This window comes from Urtica dioica, chromosome 9 (assembly GCF_054948205.1).
Source record: "Urtica dioica subsp. dioica isolate 48M chromosome 9, U.dioica_male_clone48M_v1_H2, whole genome shotgun sequence".
Lineage (NCBI taxonomy): Eukaryota > Viridiplantae > Streptophyta > Magnoliopsida > Rosales > Urticaceae > Urtica > Urtica dioica.
Genome location: NC_142764.1, coordinates 12,434,973 through 12,454,635, shown reverse-complemented (window position 1 = coordinate 12,454,635; position 19,663 = coordinate 12,434,973). Strand labels below are relative to the sequence as shown.

Genomic DNA, 19,663 nt, shown 5'->3' with positions numbered 1-19,663 from the left:
GTATATATAAATTTTTACTTTTTATATATGTTATTTTATATGAAAATTATTGATATACTCGTCGGTATTTGGTATCTCAATAATTTTAAATCGTTATGAATTGACAACGTTATTAAAATCATTGTGGTCTATCCGTCGATAGTCGATATACCAATAAAATCAAACCTTCGATTTCGGTGTCGGTATTTTGAACAAACGTTTTGTATATATGTGCAAAATAAAAGGTTAATTTAATATATATTATTATAATAGTTAATTTAGTTTACTTAAAAAAATCATTAAATATTAAAGAAGATAGGTGATTTATATTTTTAATATTTGTATTACTAACAATAAAATTATACCGTATCATTGGTTATCGTTGGATGATAAGTGCTATTACCACTTGCCCTCAAACAAGCTTGAGTTATTGTGGTAGTACAATAGATTCTTATATTTGTGGGAAAATTACATAACTAGTCTAAAACATGCGTCACTTTTCATATTTCACTCATGTTTTCAAAATATTTCGGCAGTAATCATTTCCCTTTTCTCCGAACAAATATAACTTTGTCTTCCAAATGTGATCAACATTTATTGAAATGTGGTTAACAGTTTTTGAAATCTTGTTAACAATTATTGAAATCCGGTTAACATTTACTTAAATCTGATGTTTTCATATCTCACTCATGTTTTCAAAACATTTCAGTATTAATCATTTCCATTTTCTCCGAACAAATATACCCTTGGATTCCAAATCTGATAAATAGTCATTGAAATATGGTTAGCAGTTTTTGAAATCTTTTTAACTGTTATTGAAATCTGTGTAACAATTACTTAAATTTGATTAAATATTGGTATATTGAATTTGGTTAACAAATATTGGAATCTGGTTAACCGTTATTAAAATCAGGTAAAATGGACACTTCAAAAATTAAAACGGTTATTTATGAAAAATACAAAATTCAGCGATTAATATTAAAAAAAAATTACGAAAACCGGTATTAGTGGATTTTTTCACTATATTTGTCCAATCAATCATATATATATATATATATATATATATATATATATATATATATTTGTATCATTAACTAATAATGCCCTATTTGTCAAAAAAAAAAAATTATACATACATACTGTATTGGGGAATTGACACAAATAATATCATCTCCTTATTACTTACCAGATATAGCCAAAGACCAAAAAATTGACACATGTAGTACCTAGGCCATTATGTAAAGACAATTATACCCTCAAAAATCTTTTAAACGCATGCCAACCCATTCCCAGCTATTCTTCATGTTTTTTCCAAAAAAAACCCCTCATCTTCTCTCTCTCTCTCTCTCTCTCACACGATCCCCCCATTGTTTCTCAGTCAAAATGTATCACTCGGCCAAAAACACCAGCCCACGGGAAGAAAGAAAAAAAGAGAAGAAAAAGAAAGAAAAGAAAGAGAAAGAAGGAAAAGAAAAGAGGAAGAAGAGAACACAGGAGAGAGAGAGGGAGCCGAGAGAAGGAGACCGAGGGAAAGAGAGGGTGAGGACTGAGCGAAACCAAGAAGAAGGAAAAAGGAAGAGGAAGCTCGGCGAGAGAGAGAGGCGGAGAAACCGACACCGAGCACCACTCGTGCGCGCGTTTCATCCGAGGAAAAGAACCACCGCGCGCTGCCGAGGACGCCGGACTGAGAGGAGACGCCGAGAAAAGAGGGAGAGGCCGCCGAGGAGACCAGGTTTCGGGGCAGCAAGGTAAGGAAATTCTTCTTCCCCAATTCTTAATTCGGATTCTAGGGTTTTGGAACTGGATTTTGGGGTTTTCGTTTGGGGGTGTTCTAGCTGCGATTCGATGATGATTTATGTGTTTTGATGTCAAGATTAGTTGAAATGTTTGTCTCCCATTCCTTCCAAAGTTCCAACTGTGATATTATGCTCTGTTTTCCATTTTGTTCCTCGTTGTCCTCTGTTGGCCGACTATGTGGTTTGAGAAATTGATATTGTTGTTCCTTGTTTTGCGTTTGTGAATGTTTGGGGTTGGACGTGAAATTGGTTCAATGGTATTGCTGGCTGTTTCGTTGGTTAGCCTTGTGATGTTCTGTTGTGCTAGCTACAAGTAATGGTCGGTGTGATGTTTGGGTGTTTGGGTGTATTTGTGTTTTGGCGAGTGTGTGTTTGTGTGTATTTGTGTTTGGGCGATTGTGTGTTTGTGTGTATTTGTGTTTGGGGAAGGGTGTGTTTGTGTGTGTTTCGGGCTCGTGCGTATATTTGGTTGAAGAATGTTTGTGTTTGGTCTTGAAGTTGTTGAAAATTGGTGACTTGATTTGTTTTAGGTTTTATATTCAATGAAGAAGACTAAAGGAACCAAGGTCGAGGAGGCCTCCAAAAGTGTCCGAAAAAGTCCTAGGACGACTTCGAAAAGGAAAATAATTTCGCCGTCCAAGCATTCCGACGATGACGACGCGTTCATCATCGCACCACCAAAGATGAAGAAGGTATAGAATATAAATTAAGTGACTTAATTAGAGCAATGTATGGTTATTTGATTTTGTTTTGTGTTTGATATAGACAAAAAACAAGGCTGAGTCCTCGGGCGTTGCGGCCGCCTCGGAGAGTCCTACCACTATTATTTCCCGAAATGTGAGTGTCACAAACTCATTTTGATCCTGGTTCGTGACAGATGTGTCACGGACTCACCCACTTCGTGACAGATGTGTCACGGACTCGCTGACTTCGTGACAGATGTGTCACCCATTTTAATTAAAGTATGTGTTTTTGTTCCTTAAGAAATGATTGTGGCATGTTTATGATCAAGACTGCTGAGTTTTTGGCGCATGACCTTCCATTGTCTGATTTGAAACAAGAGGACATGCTCATGTATCGACATTAGATGACCACCGAATTATACCGACACGGAGCGCTAAAACTACACACGCGTGAAAATGTCAATGTTGAGGCTACTTAAAATTATGTGTTTATGATTGTATGTATGTGTTTATAACTGTATATATGTGTGTTTAGAACTTTATGTATTGTCTTGACATCAATTTCTTAGTTTAGAACTTTATGTATTGTTTTGACATCAATTAATATGTGTCACAAAGTGACCTCATTTCATGACAGTTGTGTTTTATAAACCATTCTTAACAATAAACTCAATATCACGGACTGAGATCACTTCGTGACACATGAGGTGAAATACCACAATTCCAACATCACATTACATAGCCGAGTCCAACAAAAGTCAAACCAAATCAAATGTAATTTCATTTTTTAAACCATTCTATACATCTCCGACTCATTTGAACAATAACACAATACCTATGAACAAAACAACAACAACCAGCATTTTAATCTTGAATAATTCAGATACAATCAATTGTTCCAATTCATTGGCTTCAGTTGGTTCTTCGTGTTTAAAGTCTTCATCGACAAAAGATGGTATCTGGTTTTCCAATGAATTTATCTTCCTTAGCAGCCCTGGAATGATTTGAATCGATCTTGGGCACATAGGTGGGTCAATCCATTCTAAAAGCCCTCATCCATTTGATTTCTTTATCTGTCACAACCATAAACCAAAGAATATTTATTTACAAACACGATTCTCCTTATTTATAAGATTTCTATACGGTTTCTAGGATAACGAGAAACATATTCAAACCTTATACTCGGGGCATCCATAGAATCGTCTTCCAGGATTATCAGCAGTCCAAGAAGTTCGTTCAACTCCATATAGACCACACGAACATGAAGGAGGAGATTGTCGACGCTCTATATTTCATGAAATGCGCGGCTTCCGACCTGTTGACGAACTGCAATCACTCGACTCCATCGTGATTGTATCAACTGTTATTTAATTCTGAAAGAATAGAATTAAAAACATCAACAACATGTCGTGACACCCTGGAAAAATCGGGAAGTGTCACGAACTGGATCCACTTTGTGACACTAGTGTCACGAACTGATTCATTTCGTGACACCCTGGAAAAATCGGAAATTCAACAAAAAACACCATTTTGACAAACAAATCACACTCAAACACAATGGAACCTATTTCAACATGAATCAAAACAATTAAACATGTTCTTGTATGTTAAAGATAGGAAGAACTTACCAAAATTTGTTTGAAGAATTTTGGATCTTTGATTTGAACGAAGATGAGCTTGGATCTTTAATATTGAACAACCACTTTTGATTTTCAGAAAACAAACTTCAAGCTTGAGTTTTAGATAAGTTTATCATTATTATATTGAGAGTTGAGTTTCAAATGGGTTTCAGAGGAAGAAGAAGAGATTCCGACGACAACGTGTGCAGATTCCGGCGAGGAAGAAGAAGAAAAATGTTGGGTTTCAAAAGAAGAAGAAGGAAAACAAAAATCATCTCAGTTTTGTTGGGCGTGAGGAAGAAGAAGGAAAACAAATAGGTCTCAGTTTTTTAGCGTGAGAACTTATGGGTTGAATATAGGGTTGGGGGTAGTTGGGTCAATATTTATTTCTCTCACTAAACTTTGATATTACTTTTGTCAATTTTTTGGTTTTGGGCTAAATATGGTAAGTGACATTGAGATGGTATTATTTGTGTCAATTCCCCTACTGTATTATTTAACTAGGGGAATTGACACAAATAATACCATCTTAATGTCACTTACCATATTTAGCCCAAAATAAAAAAATTGACAAAACTAGTACTTTTGGTAGGTGAGAGAAATTAAATTTTCCCCAACTACTCTCAACATTTTTTTAACCTCTCAAAACACATCTAACTTTCACTTCTCTCATCTGAAACCTCTTTCACGTTTTTTTTTGAACTTTTTCTTCCTGTTGAGCTCAGCTGGAGAATGAAGGAGTGAAGCTCTTGGGTCGCCGGAATCTTCATCTCTTGGGTCGCCGGAATGTTCTTGCTCGCCGAGGGTAAGTTTCTTAAACCCATTTTAAACCCATTTTGCAATAATGCTAAACCCATCTAAAACCATTTTGCAATCCAAGGTTGTTCATCAAAACTTCAAGATTCACGTTTGTTTTCTGCAAATTGTTCATAAAAACTTCAAGATCCAAGCTTCTTCTTCTTGCAAATCCTAGATCTAAAATTTCTTCAAACATATTTCGATAAGTTCTTCTTATCTTTAACATACAAGAACATGTTTAATTATTTTGATTCATGTTGAAATAGGTTCCATTGTGTTTGAGTGTGATTTGTTTGTCAAAAATGGTGTTTTTTGTTGAATTCCCGATTTTTTCAGGGTGTCACGAAGTGAATCCAGTTCGTGACACCAGTCCAGTTCGTGACACTAGTGTCACGAACTGGAAATAACAATTTTACCATGTTGTTGATGTTTTTTATTCTATTCTTTCATAACTAAATAACAATTAATGTTGATACAATCACGATTGAGTCGAGTGATTGCAGTTCGTCAATACGTCGGAAGCCGCGCGTTTCAGGAAATATAGGAGGTGGTACCGAGCATCGACGACCTCCTCCTTCATGTTCGTGTGGTCTAAATGGAGTTGAACGAACTTCCTGGACTGCTGATAACCCTGGAAGACGATTCTATGGATGCCCCGAGTATAAGGTTTGAATATGTTTCTCGTTATCCTAGAAACCGTCTAGAAATCTTATAAATAAGGAAATGTTTCTATTATTTTTAAGATTTTGTAAATAAATATTCTTTGGTTTATGATTGTGACAGATAAAGAAATTCAATGGATGCGGGTTTTTAGAATGGATTGACCCACATATGTGCCCAAGATCGATTCAAATCATTCCAGGGCTGCTAAGGAAGATAAATTCATTGGAATACCAGATACCATCTTTTGTCGATGAAGACTTTAAACACGAAGAACCAACTAAAGCCAATGAATTGGAACAACTGATTGTATCTCAATTATTCAAGATTAAAATGCTGGTTGTTGTTGTTTTATTCATAGGTATTGTGTTATTGTTCAAATGAGTCGGAGATGTATTGAATGGTTTAAAAAATGAAATTACATTTGATTTGGTTTGACTTTTGTTGGACTCGCCTGTGTAATGTGATATTGGAATTGTGATATTTCACTTCATGTGTCACGAAGTAATCTCAGTCCGTGATATTGAGTTTATTGTTAAGAATGGTTTATAAAACACAACTCTCACGAAATGAGGTCACTTTGTGACACATAAATTAATTTCGAAACAATACATAAAATTCTAAACTAAGAAATTGATGTCAAGACAATACATAAAGTTCTAAACACACATATACAGTTATAAACACATATGTACAATCATAAACACATAATTTTAAGTAGCCTCAACATTGACATTTCCACGCGTGTGTATTTTTAGCGCTCTGTGTCGGTATAATTCGGTGGTCATCTTCTGTCGATACATGAGCATGTCCTCCTGTTTCAAATCAGACAATGGAAGGTTGTGCGTCAAAAACTCGGCAGTCTTGATCATAAACATGCCACAATAATTTCTGAAGGAGCAAAAAACGCAAGATTTAATTAAAATGTGTCATTAAGGATATAAAATTAAGAATTAAAATATTTACCCATGAGAAAAATAACAAAGTAAGCAGGCTGACGAATGAATACACTCTGTGACAAATGTGTCACGAAGTGATTCACTCCGTGACACATCAGTCACGGACAATGGTTGAGTTCGTGACCGATGTGTCACGAACTCGCTCACTCCGTGACAGATGTGTCACGAAGTCACCCACTTCGTGACAAAAGTGTCACGAAATGGGTCAGTCCGTGACACATATGTCACGAAGTCAGCGAGCTCGTGACACATTGGTCACGAACTCAACTAGTTCGTTACCAATATGTCACGAACCAGGATCCAAATGGGTTTGTAGACTAAGTGACGATAAAACCTACCGAGATTCAATCAAACACACACAAACATGAAACAAACACAAAAACCCTACCGAGATTCAATCAAACACACACAACACATGCAAACAAACACAAAAACCTATCGAAATTCAATCAAACACACACAAACATGCAAGAATAATTCATGCAATAACACACAAACATTGTTCAACCAAATACACACAAATACAAAAAACCCCGAAACACACACTCGCCCAAACACAAACATTGTTCAACCAAACATACAAACGAGCCCGAAACACACACAAATACACACAAACACACACTCACCCAAACACAAATACACACAAACACATACTCGGCCAAATACTACACAGTGACACAAACACATACTCGGCCAAACACAACACATACTCGGCCAAACACTACAGAGTGACACAAATACACACACGAGCCCAAATCTGAGGATAAATACACACATACACACAAATACACTCAAACACACACTCGCCCAATCATAAATACACACAAACACCCAAAAAAATTTGAGCCCGAAACCCTAAATCAAAGAATCTGAGGTTAAATAGAGTTTTCAATCAATTTTAGGGTTTAATAGAGTTTTCAATAATCAATTTTGAGAAGTAAATAGAGTTTTTGCCTTTACCTCGATATGAAGATTAACACACGGCTGTTGTCTCTTCTTCTCCTTCACCGATTTATTGCGAAAACTTCAAGATTCCAACAAAGAGATCAGCCGAGTTATTTGAACGAGAAAGAAAGAGAACGTGCGAGAGAGAATGAGCGATCAGTGGTCGCGGCTGATTGTTATGTCCAGTTCATGACACTAGTGTCACGAACTGAACTGGTGTCACGAACTGGATTCACTTCGTGACACCCTGGAAAAATCGGAAATTCAACAAAAAAACACCATTTTTGACAAACAAATCACACTCAAACACAATGGAACCTATTTCAACGTGAATCAAAATAATTAAACATGTTCTTGTATGTTAAAGATAAGAAGAACTTACCGAAATATGTTTGAAGAAATTTTGGATCTAGGATTTGCAGGAAGAAGAAGCTTGGATCTTGAAGTTTTTATGAACAATTTGCAGAAAACAAACGTGAATCTTGAAGTTTTGATGAACAACCTTGGATTGCAAAATGGTTTTAGATGGGTTTAGCATTATTGCAAAATGGGTTTAAGAAACTTACCCTCGGCGAGCAAGAACATTCCGGCGACCCAAGAGATGAAGATTCCGGCGACCCAAGAGCTTCACTCCTTCATTCTCCAGCTGAGCTCAACATGAAGAAAAAGTTGAAAAAAAAACGTGAAAGAGGTTTCAGATGAGAGAAGTGAAAGTTAGATGTGTTTTGAGAGGTTTCACGATCCCCCATTGCGCGATTTTTTTGAGCAAGAAACAATGGGGGATTGTGAGAGAGAGAGAGAAGATGAGAGGTTTTTTTTTTTTTTTTTTGGAAAAAGATGGAGAATAACCAGGAAGATGAGTTTGTATGCGTTTAAAAGAATTATGAGGGTATAATAGTCTTTACATAATGGCCTAGGTACTACATGTGTCAATTTTTTGATTTTGGGCTAAATTTGATAAGTGTCATTGAGATAGTATTATTAGTGTCAATTTAACTATTTTAAATCAAAATGGTCCTATTAATCATCTAGCAAAACCTCCAACTCCGTCCAAAAAAAAAAAAAAAAAAATCCCATCCTATTAAAAAAAAAAAAAAAATACTCCCATTAAGCGGGGAAAAAAAAAATCCAATTGTGGAGTCGTGAAACTCATTCGTAGCCACATCACAAAGGCCAACGGCAACAATGGCTTTGACAACTTCTATGAATTGTCATTATTGGACTCAACTCGGTACATTTCGCTCAAGAAGAACCTCATCCAAACATTCTCCGAGGATTTCAGCTTCAAGCCTCGCCGACACCTCTGCTTTGCTCAAAGCTGCCCACCACACTGTACTCTTAAAAACTTCTTCCTCTTTTTCCATTCTTTATTTTGTTTGTTCCTGCGAAATGCACAGGCGATGATTATAACTACACCCTTTGAGATGAAACAAAGAATCGGATAACTATAGTTTTTTTTTCCTTTTCTTTATGTAGGTTAATACGTACGTTCAAAGTGGTATGGTCGTTGGGTTGGGTTCTGGGCGAGCTTCTGAAATGGCGATTCAGTACTTAGGTCGCCAACTCCGTACGGGTGCTTTCAAAGACATTGTTGGAATACCCATGTGAGTTTCTTTCCTGTGATTCTTTCTCTCTGTTCCAGAGTGATTCTTTTGGTTTCTACTTCTTAGTCAAGTTTTTCTCGTAGTTTTTGTGTGGGTTGGGACAATAATTGAGTGGGTACCGTAGTGTGAAAGATTGAGTCACTTTGAATATTATATATTTATTCTGAATATGATTATCCAGGATTTAACGAGCACAATGTGTTCATAAAAAAAATAAAATAAAAAAAAACCCAAAAAAGAGTACACTAGTTATTATTTATTAAAAGGTTTCTTGCAATAGCCAAGACACTAATTGCACTGTCACTGGTGATAAACCCCAAAAAATTCTAGACCATATTCCATCATCACAGCCCAGAAAATACTATAGCTGAGGAAAGTTCCATTTGCAGCGTCACCCGTATCGCAGCTGTTCTTTAGTTAGCCGTAGATTGCACTTATAATTTGGTGCCAAAGGGACTTCTTTTCCAAGGGAAGCTGCCAAAGCTATTTTGCTAGCATAGTCTATTCTTCCCACAATTTTGCTACATATCTTACAGCAAAATGGAGGTAAAGCATTTTCAATTTTGACGTGCCGTTGAGCATCCGAATGAATGCTTCGTACTCGACCTCCCGCTGAATGCGTGGGGATAAAGCATCAGCCCCTTTTTTTTTTATAGAAGAAACAGAATAAGATCTTTTATTGATGTTTTTATTTGTTTTATAAAGCATCAGCCACGGAAACAAAGAGAAAGGACTCCCGTTTACCAAAACTAGCTCTGAAACTGAGGAGATGCAGCAAGGAATCCAACGCCTCTGTAAGCTATTGAAGCCTGTCTTTTCCTACTCAAAGTCCAAAAACCCCTCATTCCACTCTGTCATAAGCTTTCTGGAAATCTAGTTTTAGAACCACACCCATTTCACCATCATGTCTGTACTCCCCAACCAAGTACTTGTTCGTGAAAAGGATTAATTTGACGAACATTAACATAAGCCCATCGGGCAGTGGAAATGGTCTTGTCCATAACCTTAGGTATTCTAAAATGTTGACCAGTACTGAAAAGCCACTACGTACCGAAGCAGCTGCTTCTCTCAGCACAAGCATGCTGAAAATCCGATGCTTATTTCCTTCCTCGAGGAGGATTATAATTTTTATTTTATTTTACTTTCTAATAAAAATTTAGCACAAATTGGTTCTTAATGACGTGTCTAGCGTTTTTTATTTCTATTAGGCCCAATCTTTGCCTCTAGGGAATTTACTTCCAGCTTCATTTAGGTGAAATATAACAGTAGGAAATGGCGCTATGTGAAGAGTTTGAACCAGTGCTTTAGGAGTTTTGAGCATGTTTGGTAATTACAACGCAATGCCACTTGTTCAATATAGCTTGTGTACGACGTGCCCCTCAGGTGCTGAGATATTGGAAAGCTCACATGTTTCAGGAATTAAACTATCCTATTTCCTTGTGTTACGAGATATTGCGAATGGCATAAGACAGTGTTTTGTTTTGTGTAGGACTGTAACAAGTGCTAACGAAGCAGCCAAGGCTGGAATACCACTGAACTATCATCAAGATAATGCCCAAGTCTGCACAAAATTTGAATTTTTCCAAACTGATTTTTTTTTATCGGTGTTTATAGATTTTAAAAATGGAGTGAAAAATACGCTCTAAATGACCAGGCCATAAACCGGTTCACCGTATTATGTTATTTGAGCTGTAGATCTTTGCAGAGTATCACTTTGGCTTGCTCATTTGTAGATTGATTTTGCATTTGATGATGCCGATGTGATAGAAGAAGGAACTCTTGCTGCCATAGTCGGGCGCCAAAGTTCACACGGGGAAGAGTCCCTATTGCAAGAAAAGGTTAAGCTTGAGCAGCGACGCTCAGATTTTTTTTTAGGGTTTTTGTAGTCTTTAACAGAGATCAATTAATGTATATACAGACCCAAATGAAATAATTTATTTTTTATTCTCTTCTCTATTGGCAGTCTATACTCAAGGCAGCCACGCAGGTGGTATTCATGGTCTCGAAGAACCAGTACAGAAGTGGTTTAGAGGGTTCAATTCCTGTTTTAGTTCAATCTGTAATTTGAATGTTTACTTATCTTCTTTTTACGCAGTGACTAATTAAGTTCCAGAAAATATTATATATATTGACTTCCAGATTGATGTATAATAATTTCAGCTCAGCTGGTTGGAAACTGCCGAAGAGATTGATGACCTCTTTCTAGGAGACGCAGAGGTCTGTTATCTACAAGGATATCTCGATACTGCCTTTTAGCCCTTTTTAGTTCTCTACATAGAAAATAACTTCATCCGTTATTTTCTCATGCTTTCTATTCGTTCTCGTGTCTATGCAAAATCTTTGGATTTTCATTCCTTGTTTGCATCGGCCACAGTATTAGTTTAGTGTCACCATGACTTTGTAATTGATGAGTTTTTTTATTTTTATTTTTTTTTTTATTTTTTTTACTATTTAGGAAACAATATGGTAACGCAATTGCTAAAAGGACCTGTAGATTTTCACTTCTAGTTTATAGACTGAGAGTTCAGAAAAAAAAAAGGTTCTAATTTAAAACTTACGTGAGGAAATGTATGGTTTTATAACTTTATTACCACTTTCCTTTTCCTAACTCAAGGTGTGGAGGAGAGCAGCCATAGGGCACGCAGGTCCGCTAGGTGGCGAGTTCCCATTTGTCACCAAAGAAGGCCATAATGTCCTTGATCTCATTTTCACATCTCCAATCTCAAGCCTTGGTTAGTTTTCTTCTCTGATTTCCAGTCTTTAATATTTTCTGATCAACTTTTACTAAGGTGTAAACTTATATTGCAGTTGAAGTGGCAGATGGCCTTGATCAAGTTGATGGAGTCGTCGAGCACGGTATCATTTCCAAAATTCAGTATGTATCAATCCCATTTCAATTATTTTTCTGTGGAGTGTGTTTGTGTGTGTGTTTACGGTTTAGAAGTAAATGGAACGTTAAGCATATAATCCCTAATAAGTAAAAGTAACAGTGACTACGATCCTTATTATCTAGACATAAACATGTGCTTAGTAACAAATCGGCATCTCATCATTCTCTTTCTGAATGTGTGAAGAGAATTATCAGGAAAGGTTAACAGATTTTGCAATACAACGATGTAATTTCTCAGTGAAAATTACTGTTTGTACTGAGTTTCAAAGTCCATAATGATTCAAAAAAAAAAAAAAAAAAACTAAATGAGGGATCGTCTTAGTTCAGTTGCTAACACGGACACACACACATATACACACACACCAACAAGCAAAAAATTCAGTGATTCTAACGTGTGAATATCAGTCATGATTTTTGCATCAATAAGGCTCACATGCATAGATTTTACCAAGAATCCTACAACACTCGGTAATCCAAATCGACATGGTCAAATTAATGGGTGAAAATCTTAGGAGATTACCAGAAAAGCCATTAAAATTATTTTTGTTAATTGTATTTGGTTAAGTATCTTTAGTTCTTAAGCTTCCTCGTTTGGATTAGCTATAACTTCGAATTGCCTTGGTAGAATGGAAACGAGACTACAAAAGACATCATAAAAAACGTATTAATTAAATGAAACTGTCTCTCTTTTCGTACTCATTCTTCACTATTTTCCTTCTCTATTTTACTTTATGTTATGTTGCGGACCCATCACAACTTTTTTTTGTTTGTGTGACATTTTTTTTTTCTTCTACTTTTGTCATGTGATAAACGCAGATGTACGGCAATAGTTGCTTCAGAAAGCGGTCTGTGCATTATTGACAACCTCTCGAAGAAAATAGTGGAGGGACTCTAAATCCTATGGCTACAATAAGCAGCTTATCATATTGTTCCTGGTATCAATTCGTAATGATATTGTTCATATCTCATTGAGGAAATATCAGCGGCAACAAGGGACACGACCCGATCATTTAATAATCACTCTAATTTCTCATTGATGATTTACAGTAAAAAAAACTGTAAAAAAAAAATATAAACATAGTTATTTCTGTGAAAATTAACGTGTCAACTGTCAATATGCTATATTCAGGAACTGCTATTTCTGTGGTAATTAAATATATGAGGACCACGAAATAACTTCAATAAAACTTGTCCACAAAAATCTGTGGAAAGTTTGTAAGAAAACAAAACATTCCATGATTCAAACTCGACGGCTAAATAGGCTGGCCTCCGAATATTGAATTTATTCACAGTCGAGTCCCACTAACAAAACGACTCATGTTTTTCTTCCTTATGCATTAAAAAAATAGCCTAAAGAACCGAACTAACACATAACTAAAGTGGACTCCTTCCCACCCAAATAAAAAAAAGCGACTTTTAAAAGAAATATAAAATCGACAGACTTAAACGGCGTACGTGTTTGTTCTATATAAATAAATGGTTCTCAGTCTTAAACATACACTTAATTCCCACACCAAACAAACAAAATAACACAGGCTCTGCTCGTGACTAATAAAGTGACCATGGTCATGATGATGGCGAATCCTGTGGCCATCCTGCAGTGTTTGTCGTCCTTGGCCGTAGTTATGACGGCCGTAATTTGGTGGTGGTTGGTCACGAGATCGCAGAAGAAGGAGAAGAACCTTCCGCCGGGTAGCATGGGGTGGCCGGTGATCGGAGAGAGCATAGAGTTTCTCTTCGGGAAGCCGGAGAAGTTCGTGCTGGAGAGGATGAGGAAGTACTCGCCGGACATATTCAAGACGAAGATCCTCGGGGAGAAGACGGCCGTGATATGCGGGCCCAACGGCCACAAGTTCCTATTCTCCAACGAGCACAAGTACTTCACGGCCTTCCGGCCCCACTCGATGCAGAGGATCTTCCGGTCCTACAGCAAAGAGGCGACGACAAAGCCGGCCCAGAGCCGCGAAGAGGAGGCCAAGGTGCTCCGATCTCCCGGGTTCCTGAAACCCGAGGCTCTGGTACGGTACCTGGGGAAGATGGAGTCGGTGACCCGCGAGCACGTGCGGGCCCACTGGGAAGGCAAGGCGGAGGTGGAGGCGTACCCGCTGGCGAAGACGCTGACGCTGACGCTGGCGTGCCGCCTGTTCCTCGGCACGGAGCGCACGGCGCGCCTCGTGCGCCACTTCGACGCCGTGGCCGTCGGCATGCACTCCCTCCTCCTCGACGTCCCCGGGACGGCGTTCCGGCGGGCCGCCGCCTCCGCCGCCGCCATCCGGAGCGAGCTGCGGTGCGTGATCGCGGAGAAGCGCGCGGCGCTGGCCTCGGGGGTGGCCTCGCAGGACGTGCTGGCCCACATGGTGGTGGCCACGGATGCCGCCGGCAGGCACATGGGGGACGCCGAGGTGGCCGACAAAGTCATGGGCTTGCTCACCGCCGGCTACAGCACCGTCGCCACCGCCATGGCTTTCTTCATGAAGCGCGTCGGAGAGAACCCCGACGTCTACGACAAGGTGCTCGCCGAGCAGCTCGCGCTGCGGAAGAAGAATGATCAGGCTCTGGAGTGGGAGGACATGAGCAAGATGAAGTACACGTGGAACGTGGTGAACGAGGTCATGAGGTTGACTCCGCCGCTGCAGGGCACTTTCCGGGAGGCCCTCGAGGAGTTCTCGTACGGCGGCTACACCGTCCCCAAGGGCTGGAAGGTCTACTGGACCGTCTCCTCCACCAACATGAACCCGGACCTATTTCCCTCGCCGGAGAGATTCGACCCGTCCCGATACGACGGCGGCTCGCCCTTGCCGCCCTTTGCCTTCGCGCCCTTCGGCGGTGGGCCCCGCATGTGCCCGGGGAAGGAGTACGCGCGCCTCGCCATCCTCACATTCGTCCACGTCATCGTCACCTCCTTCCGCTGGGAGCTCGTCGTCCCGGGCGAGAAGGTCGTCGGCGATATGATGCCAACCCCGCAGCAAGGCCTTCCCATCCGCATCTTTCCTCACTAATCATTCGCGTACGGAATTTTAACTAAAGTACTTGTGCTGTTCTTTAGTAAATCGAAGACTCTTCAAATTAGCTAGTACTGTACCGATAGCCCCACAGACACATTTTATACTTCTTCTGTCTGTCCACTTTTTACTTTTAATCTTTTTTTCCCCCGGAATCCACTTTCTTCTACGTCGTAAAGTTGTTATTCCTTTTTCCTAGTGGAAACTGGAAAAATATATCGTCTTGAATTGCTTTATTTATTGCCTCTTAAGATTGTGTTCACACTAGCGTTAGTGCATTCCACTGAAATATCTTATTGCCCGCTGCATTAAAGCCGGTCACGTGGAACACAGAAAATGGGATCATTTGGCCTCATCTCATATTTTGCGGAAAATAAGACTCTCATAATTGTAGAAAATGGTATCGAAAAATCTCGAAATCATTTTTTACGGTATCGACAATTTCTGATACCATATTTTGCGGTTCCAAAATTATCATATTTTCCATATTATTATTATTTTTCTTTTATTTTAATCATAAATGCAATTTAAAAAAGAAAAATTCTCATATTTTCAATTAAAAAATACAACTTAAAAGAATGGTACTAATTGATGTTAAATGGAAATTTCAGTTCCGTTTCATTTTTCGGATGGTTCAAAGACAAAAATTCAGATAACATATTTCATAATATGATTTTTTTTCATTTTATTATATGATATCAATAATACGAAAAATGAAATACTCTTTGAATCTTTTACGCTGAATACGATACGCATTTGTCCAACAAAAAGTTCAACTATACGGACTACAATATTCGGAGCGTCCCCGTAAAAGTCAATGATTAAGTGCTTTCACCCCCCAAAAGTACCAAACCGTCACTAGTGCTCTTGAGTAGTATGCCAATGTTTTAGATAAATTAGATAAACTAACACAATAAAAACTGTGTTACATATAAATTAATGTGTAATCTTTTTCAAATTTGCCATAAACTTTAACTTTCCTTTTGAATAAATATCTATTAACTCTGTCATGATTCTTATCGACCATTTTGGATTCTTTCAAGTTGTAAGTATATCTATCCACACCCATTTGCAATTGTGGGTTTGACTTACCGTCGGGACAATAAAAATAAAAACTAGACTATTTTGATTAAACACTTTTCCTTACCGTCGGGACAATAAAAATAAAAACTAGACTATTTTGATTAAACACTTTTCCTTACCGTCGGGACAATAAAAATAAAAACTAGACTATTTTGATTAAACACTTTTCTCTGATCATTTTCTTATATATTCCAAATAATGATTTTCATATGTCATCTCTTTCATTGAGTGTCTTTTTCTTCTCAATATTTCAAATAAGATATAAACTTAGAGATTTTGTCTACCCCCCCTTTTTTTTTACTAGAATTTATCTTCTCGTGTGGAGTGAATGGGCACTACAACAAATATCGGAAATGTCGCGACTGTTTATCTTAATGTCGTGACTGTTTCCCTTTTAGCCACATTAGTCGCGACAAATGTCGTGATTGTTGCCCCGTTGTTGTTTAAAAACAACTACGACATATTGCGGCTACATAATAGCCGCAAAAAAATAGCTTTGACATGTCGTGGCTAAAGTCCAAATATCGTGGCTATTTAGCTACGACTTATCGCGGCTATTCTCAAGTATAAAAGTTGTGGTTGTTGTCGAATTTTGTTGTAGTCGAGCTGTTCACTATTTATCATCTCTTGTCATGTTTAAATTAGTTTAGATAGCTATAATTTTGCTTATAATTATGCACACAAAATATTATGACGGTCAAATATGTAAAATTTGCTCGAAACTGATAGATATATATAGGTCATATTCCTAGATCTATTCTTCTTTCTATTTTTTGGGTGAAAATTATAGATATTTTTGGACTAATAAAATAAAAATTAGTATTGATATAGTTTGTTGTGACAATTCAGTTGATTTAAGAATATTCTTGATTTAAATACGGGTTCTACGGAAGTTATTATTATTATTATTATTATTTTTTTTTTAACTGAATTGGCTATTTAGGCAGCTGCCACGAGGAGGAAATAGTTTTCCCGAACCCGTGCCACTGTAAATATGGATAACATAAATCTGGTGAGTATTATTTTCTTGTATGTTATGTTTGGTCAAGTATCATCATCACCCTCCTTAATTAATTTGGTTGGTAAGAAAGTACATTTAATTATGCCTACGTGTCCAAGGGGAAAGAATTGCTATAGGATAGCGTCCTGTGGAAGAAACTCGGTTTGAATATTCTTGGTAAATCTTATCAGATTCATGGTCTACCTTACCACCATCCAGGTGTCTTATTTATTTATTTATAATTAGAATTAATGACATTTTTGGCCCCTCGTCTTTGACCTCTTTAACACCTTGGTCCCTGATTAAAAAAACTGACAGTCTTGGTCCATTATGATAGTCATTTTTTCACTTTCAGCCCTTCTGTTAAAAAAACCGTCAAAATGGATGAAAAATGGATCATGTGCGTATCACGTGCCTTTTAAATGAGGACAAAATCGTAATTAAAATAAAAAATAAATAAAAAATAATAGTTAAAAAAAATAAAAAATATCTTCTTCTTCTTCTCTCTCTCGCGTTGCTTCTCCGTCACATCACTCAAAAGAAAGCCAGCGATCAGAGAGATCAAATCTCTCGCTGCCAGGGTACTCTGTCAGTTGGGTGTGCTAGGTAATCAGATCTGGAACGCCAGTGTTGGGATTCGACTGAGAGGATGAGGTTGAGCCGAAGGAAGAGGTGTTCTCATGCATCGGAGAGTCTGGCACCGACTGAACTTCCTGAAGCTTCCTCTGCTTTTCCGGCGCGGTGTCGTCGAGGCCAAGGAGGCAGTTCACGGAGGCGGCGTGAGCGGCGACAGTACCAGAGCAAAAAAAAAACATTACCTGCAATTACTGGCGAGACTGAACACATCATTGTCGAAACCCCAACAATCCTTGAACACGACCTCCCTCATGTTCCCACGCACCCCAAACAAAACCCCGACGGCCCTCTTGTCCCTCAGCTGGCACCTCTCCAAATGCAGTCTCTCGAGCGCCGAGCAAAGGCCCAAATACTCCTCCGCGCCGGGACCCACCTCGTCGACTCTCCGCGCCATGAGTTTGGTTTTCGGTCGCCGGAGGAGATGGGTCTCCCAGAGGAGCCGGTAGGGGTTGGGTTTCATCGTCGATCTCCATAGTACCTGCCTAAGAAGCAAAAGACATGTGAATACAGAAGGCTTTTGAATAATATCGTGAAAACGCTTTCGTTCAGGCATTTTAACAAACAGTTGATAGACCGGTGTGGAATTCGCTCTCTTTTGTGTTTTCCTTCAGCTTTTAACCCAACATCAATGCTTTCGAAAAACCAATGCGTCCCAATTAGACTGTAACGAAAACCCATTTGAGTTATAGTTGAAAGCAAAGGATCAGACCGTTAGAAGATGGTGTTGGTGAGGTTGAAGTCGAACGCCCTAGCGAGAGAGAAAAAAAAATGGACTCCGAATTGTTAAAAATGAAATAGGACAGAGTTGCTGGTCCTCGGAGGTTAACGGTGGTCGACGGAGGAAGTGGTGTTCAGTAGAAAGGGAAAAACAATTTTGGAGAGTAGCTGCCTTGAGAAGAAGAGCGATATTTCGCAGAACGCCAGAACGCCAGACCGCCCACCCAACCGCTCTCCATCCTGTGCTCGCACAGAACGAGCTCCTCCAACATTTGGCAACACTGACCGATGGCTCTGATACCATCGACGCTTCCCTCGCACCCGACCAGCTCGCAGGCTGCGATCCCCCGCAGCACAATGTCGCTGCAACAAAGGGGAGCTCGAGTTCCTGAAGAGTCCGACACTCCTCGGTGACTCTCAGAAGTCCGAGCTCGCTGGCGTTGACTACCGCGAGCTTGCGAAGGTTAGGGCAATCAGAGGCGAGAGCGTCGAGGCCACGATCGATGACTTCCGAGGGAAGGAACTCCAGTTCTGGGGCGAACCGAGCGCCGATTCGAGCCGTGAGAAGCTTGTGGCTCAGGAGAACCTCCGAGCTTCGCACTCTTCTTCTTCATCTCCGTCTCTCCGGCGTCTTCGCTTCTCCGTTCGTCGATGGTCTTGCTGGCCGGAGCCTGAGATGGCGGTTGCGAGCTCCGCTTCTTCTTTGCGTTCTTCTTCGTGTGCTTCATCTTCGGAAAATAGGATTGTCAGCAAAATTAGGGTTTGGTGAATTGGGGGAAGATAGAGGTCTCCATGTTATCGGGGTCGGGGTCGGGATCGTGGAGAGGGTTTCGCGGGCGGGCCCTCGAGGGCGGGAAGTGGGGCCGGGCCGCGGAGGAGTCGCTCGGGAGAACCAGGTCCGTCCTGAAGATTTATTTTAATGGTGGTGGTGGTGTTGTAGTGGGAGGATTGAGAAGATTTATTTATTTATTTATCTATTAACAATAATTAGGAAGTATAATAGTTAAGGGTATTCTGATAATTTCCTTTTTTTTGTTTTACACGTGAGAATTTTCAGTCAATTTTAACAACAATGCTAACAGAAGGACTGAAAGTGAAAAAATGACTATCATAATGGACCAAGACTGCCAGTTTTTTTAATCAGGGACCAAGATGTTAAAGAGGTCAAAGACGATGGGTCAAAAATGTCATTAATTCTTATAATTATTATACCTTTGTGGCACTTTGTATTTTGTAGTTGTTGCCAAGAGTTGGTTTTCTTCGCATTATATATTCACGGAAAATTACACGAA

General features: G+C 39.1%; 1 protein-coding gene and 2 pseudogenes across 2 annotated transcripts; 2 read left to right on the top strand and 1 right to left on the bottom strand.

Annotated features, from left to right (window-relative positions):
• The first annotated feature begins 8,508 nt into the window (after window positions 1-8,508).
• Window positions 8,509-13,050, top strand: LOC149385009 (NagB/RpiA/CoA transferase-like superfamily protein). 2 transcript variants are annotated; one of them, XM_089625455.1, is made up of 9 exons: window positions 8,509-8,771; window positions 8,916-9,043; window positions 10,533-10,602; window positions 10,777-10,881; window positions 11,007-11,102; window positions 11,204-11,260; window positions 11,658-11,775; window positions 11,852-11,899; window positions 12,750-13,050. In XM_089625455.1, exons 1-9 carry the CDS (start codon window positions 8,625-8,627, stop codon window positions 12,761-12,763), a joined length of 783 nt encoding a protein of 260 aa, XP_089481581.1. In that variant the 5' UTR covers window positions 8,509-8,624; the 3' UTR covers window positions 12,764-13,050. The 2 variants fall into 2 exon arrangements, with proteins under 2 accessions (XP_089481581.1, XP_089481580.1); XM_089625454.1 differs by having other exon boundaries at window positions 11,852-11,918.
• A 135-nt stretch (window positions 13,051-13,185) lies between these two features.
• Window positions 13,186-15,183, top strand: LOC149385008 (beta-amyrin 28-monooxygenase pseudogene; annotated as a pseudogene).
• Window positions 15,184-17,832: 2,649 nt separating this feature from the next.
• On the bottom strand, window positions 17,833-19,099 carry LOC149385007 (F-box protein At5g07670 pseudogene; annotated as a pseudogene).
• Window positions 19,100-19,663: the final 564 nt, after the last annotated feature.

Coding starts and splice junctions, on each gene's coding strand:
- LOC149385009 (XM_089625454.1), top strand. CDS start 8,625: ATGGCTTTGACAACTTCTATGAATTGTCATTATTGGACTCAACTCGGT. Junction 10,882..11,006: donor AGTCCCTATTGCAAGAAAAG/GTTAAGCTTGAG, acceptor CTCTATTGGCAG/TCTATACTCAAGGCAGCCAC. Junction 11,919..12,749: donor GGTATCATTTCCAAAATTCA/GTATGTATCAAT, acceptor TGATAAACGCAG/ATGTACGGCAATAGTTGCTT.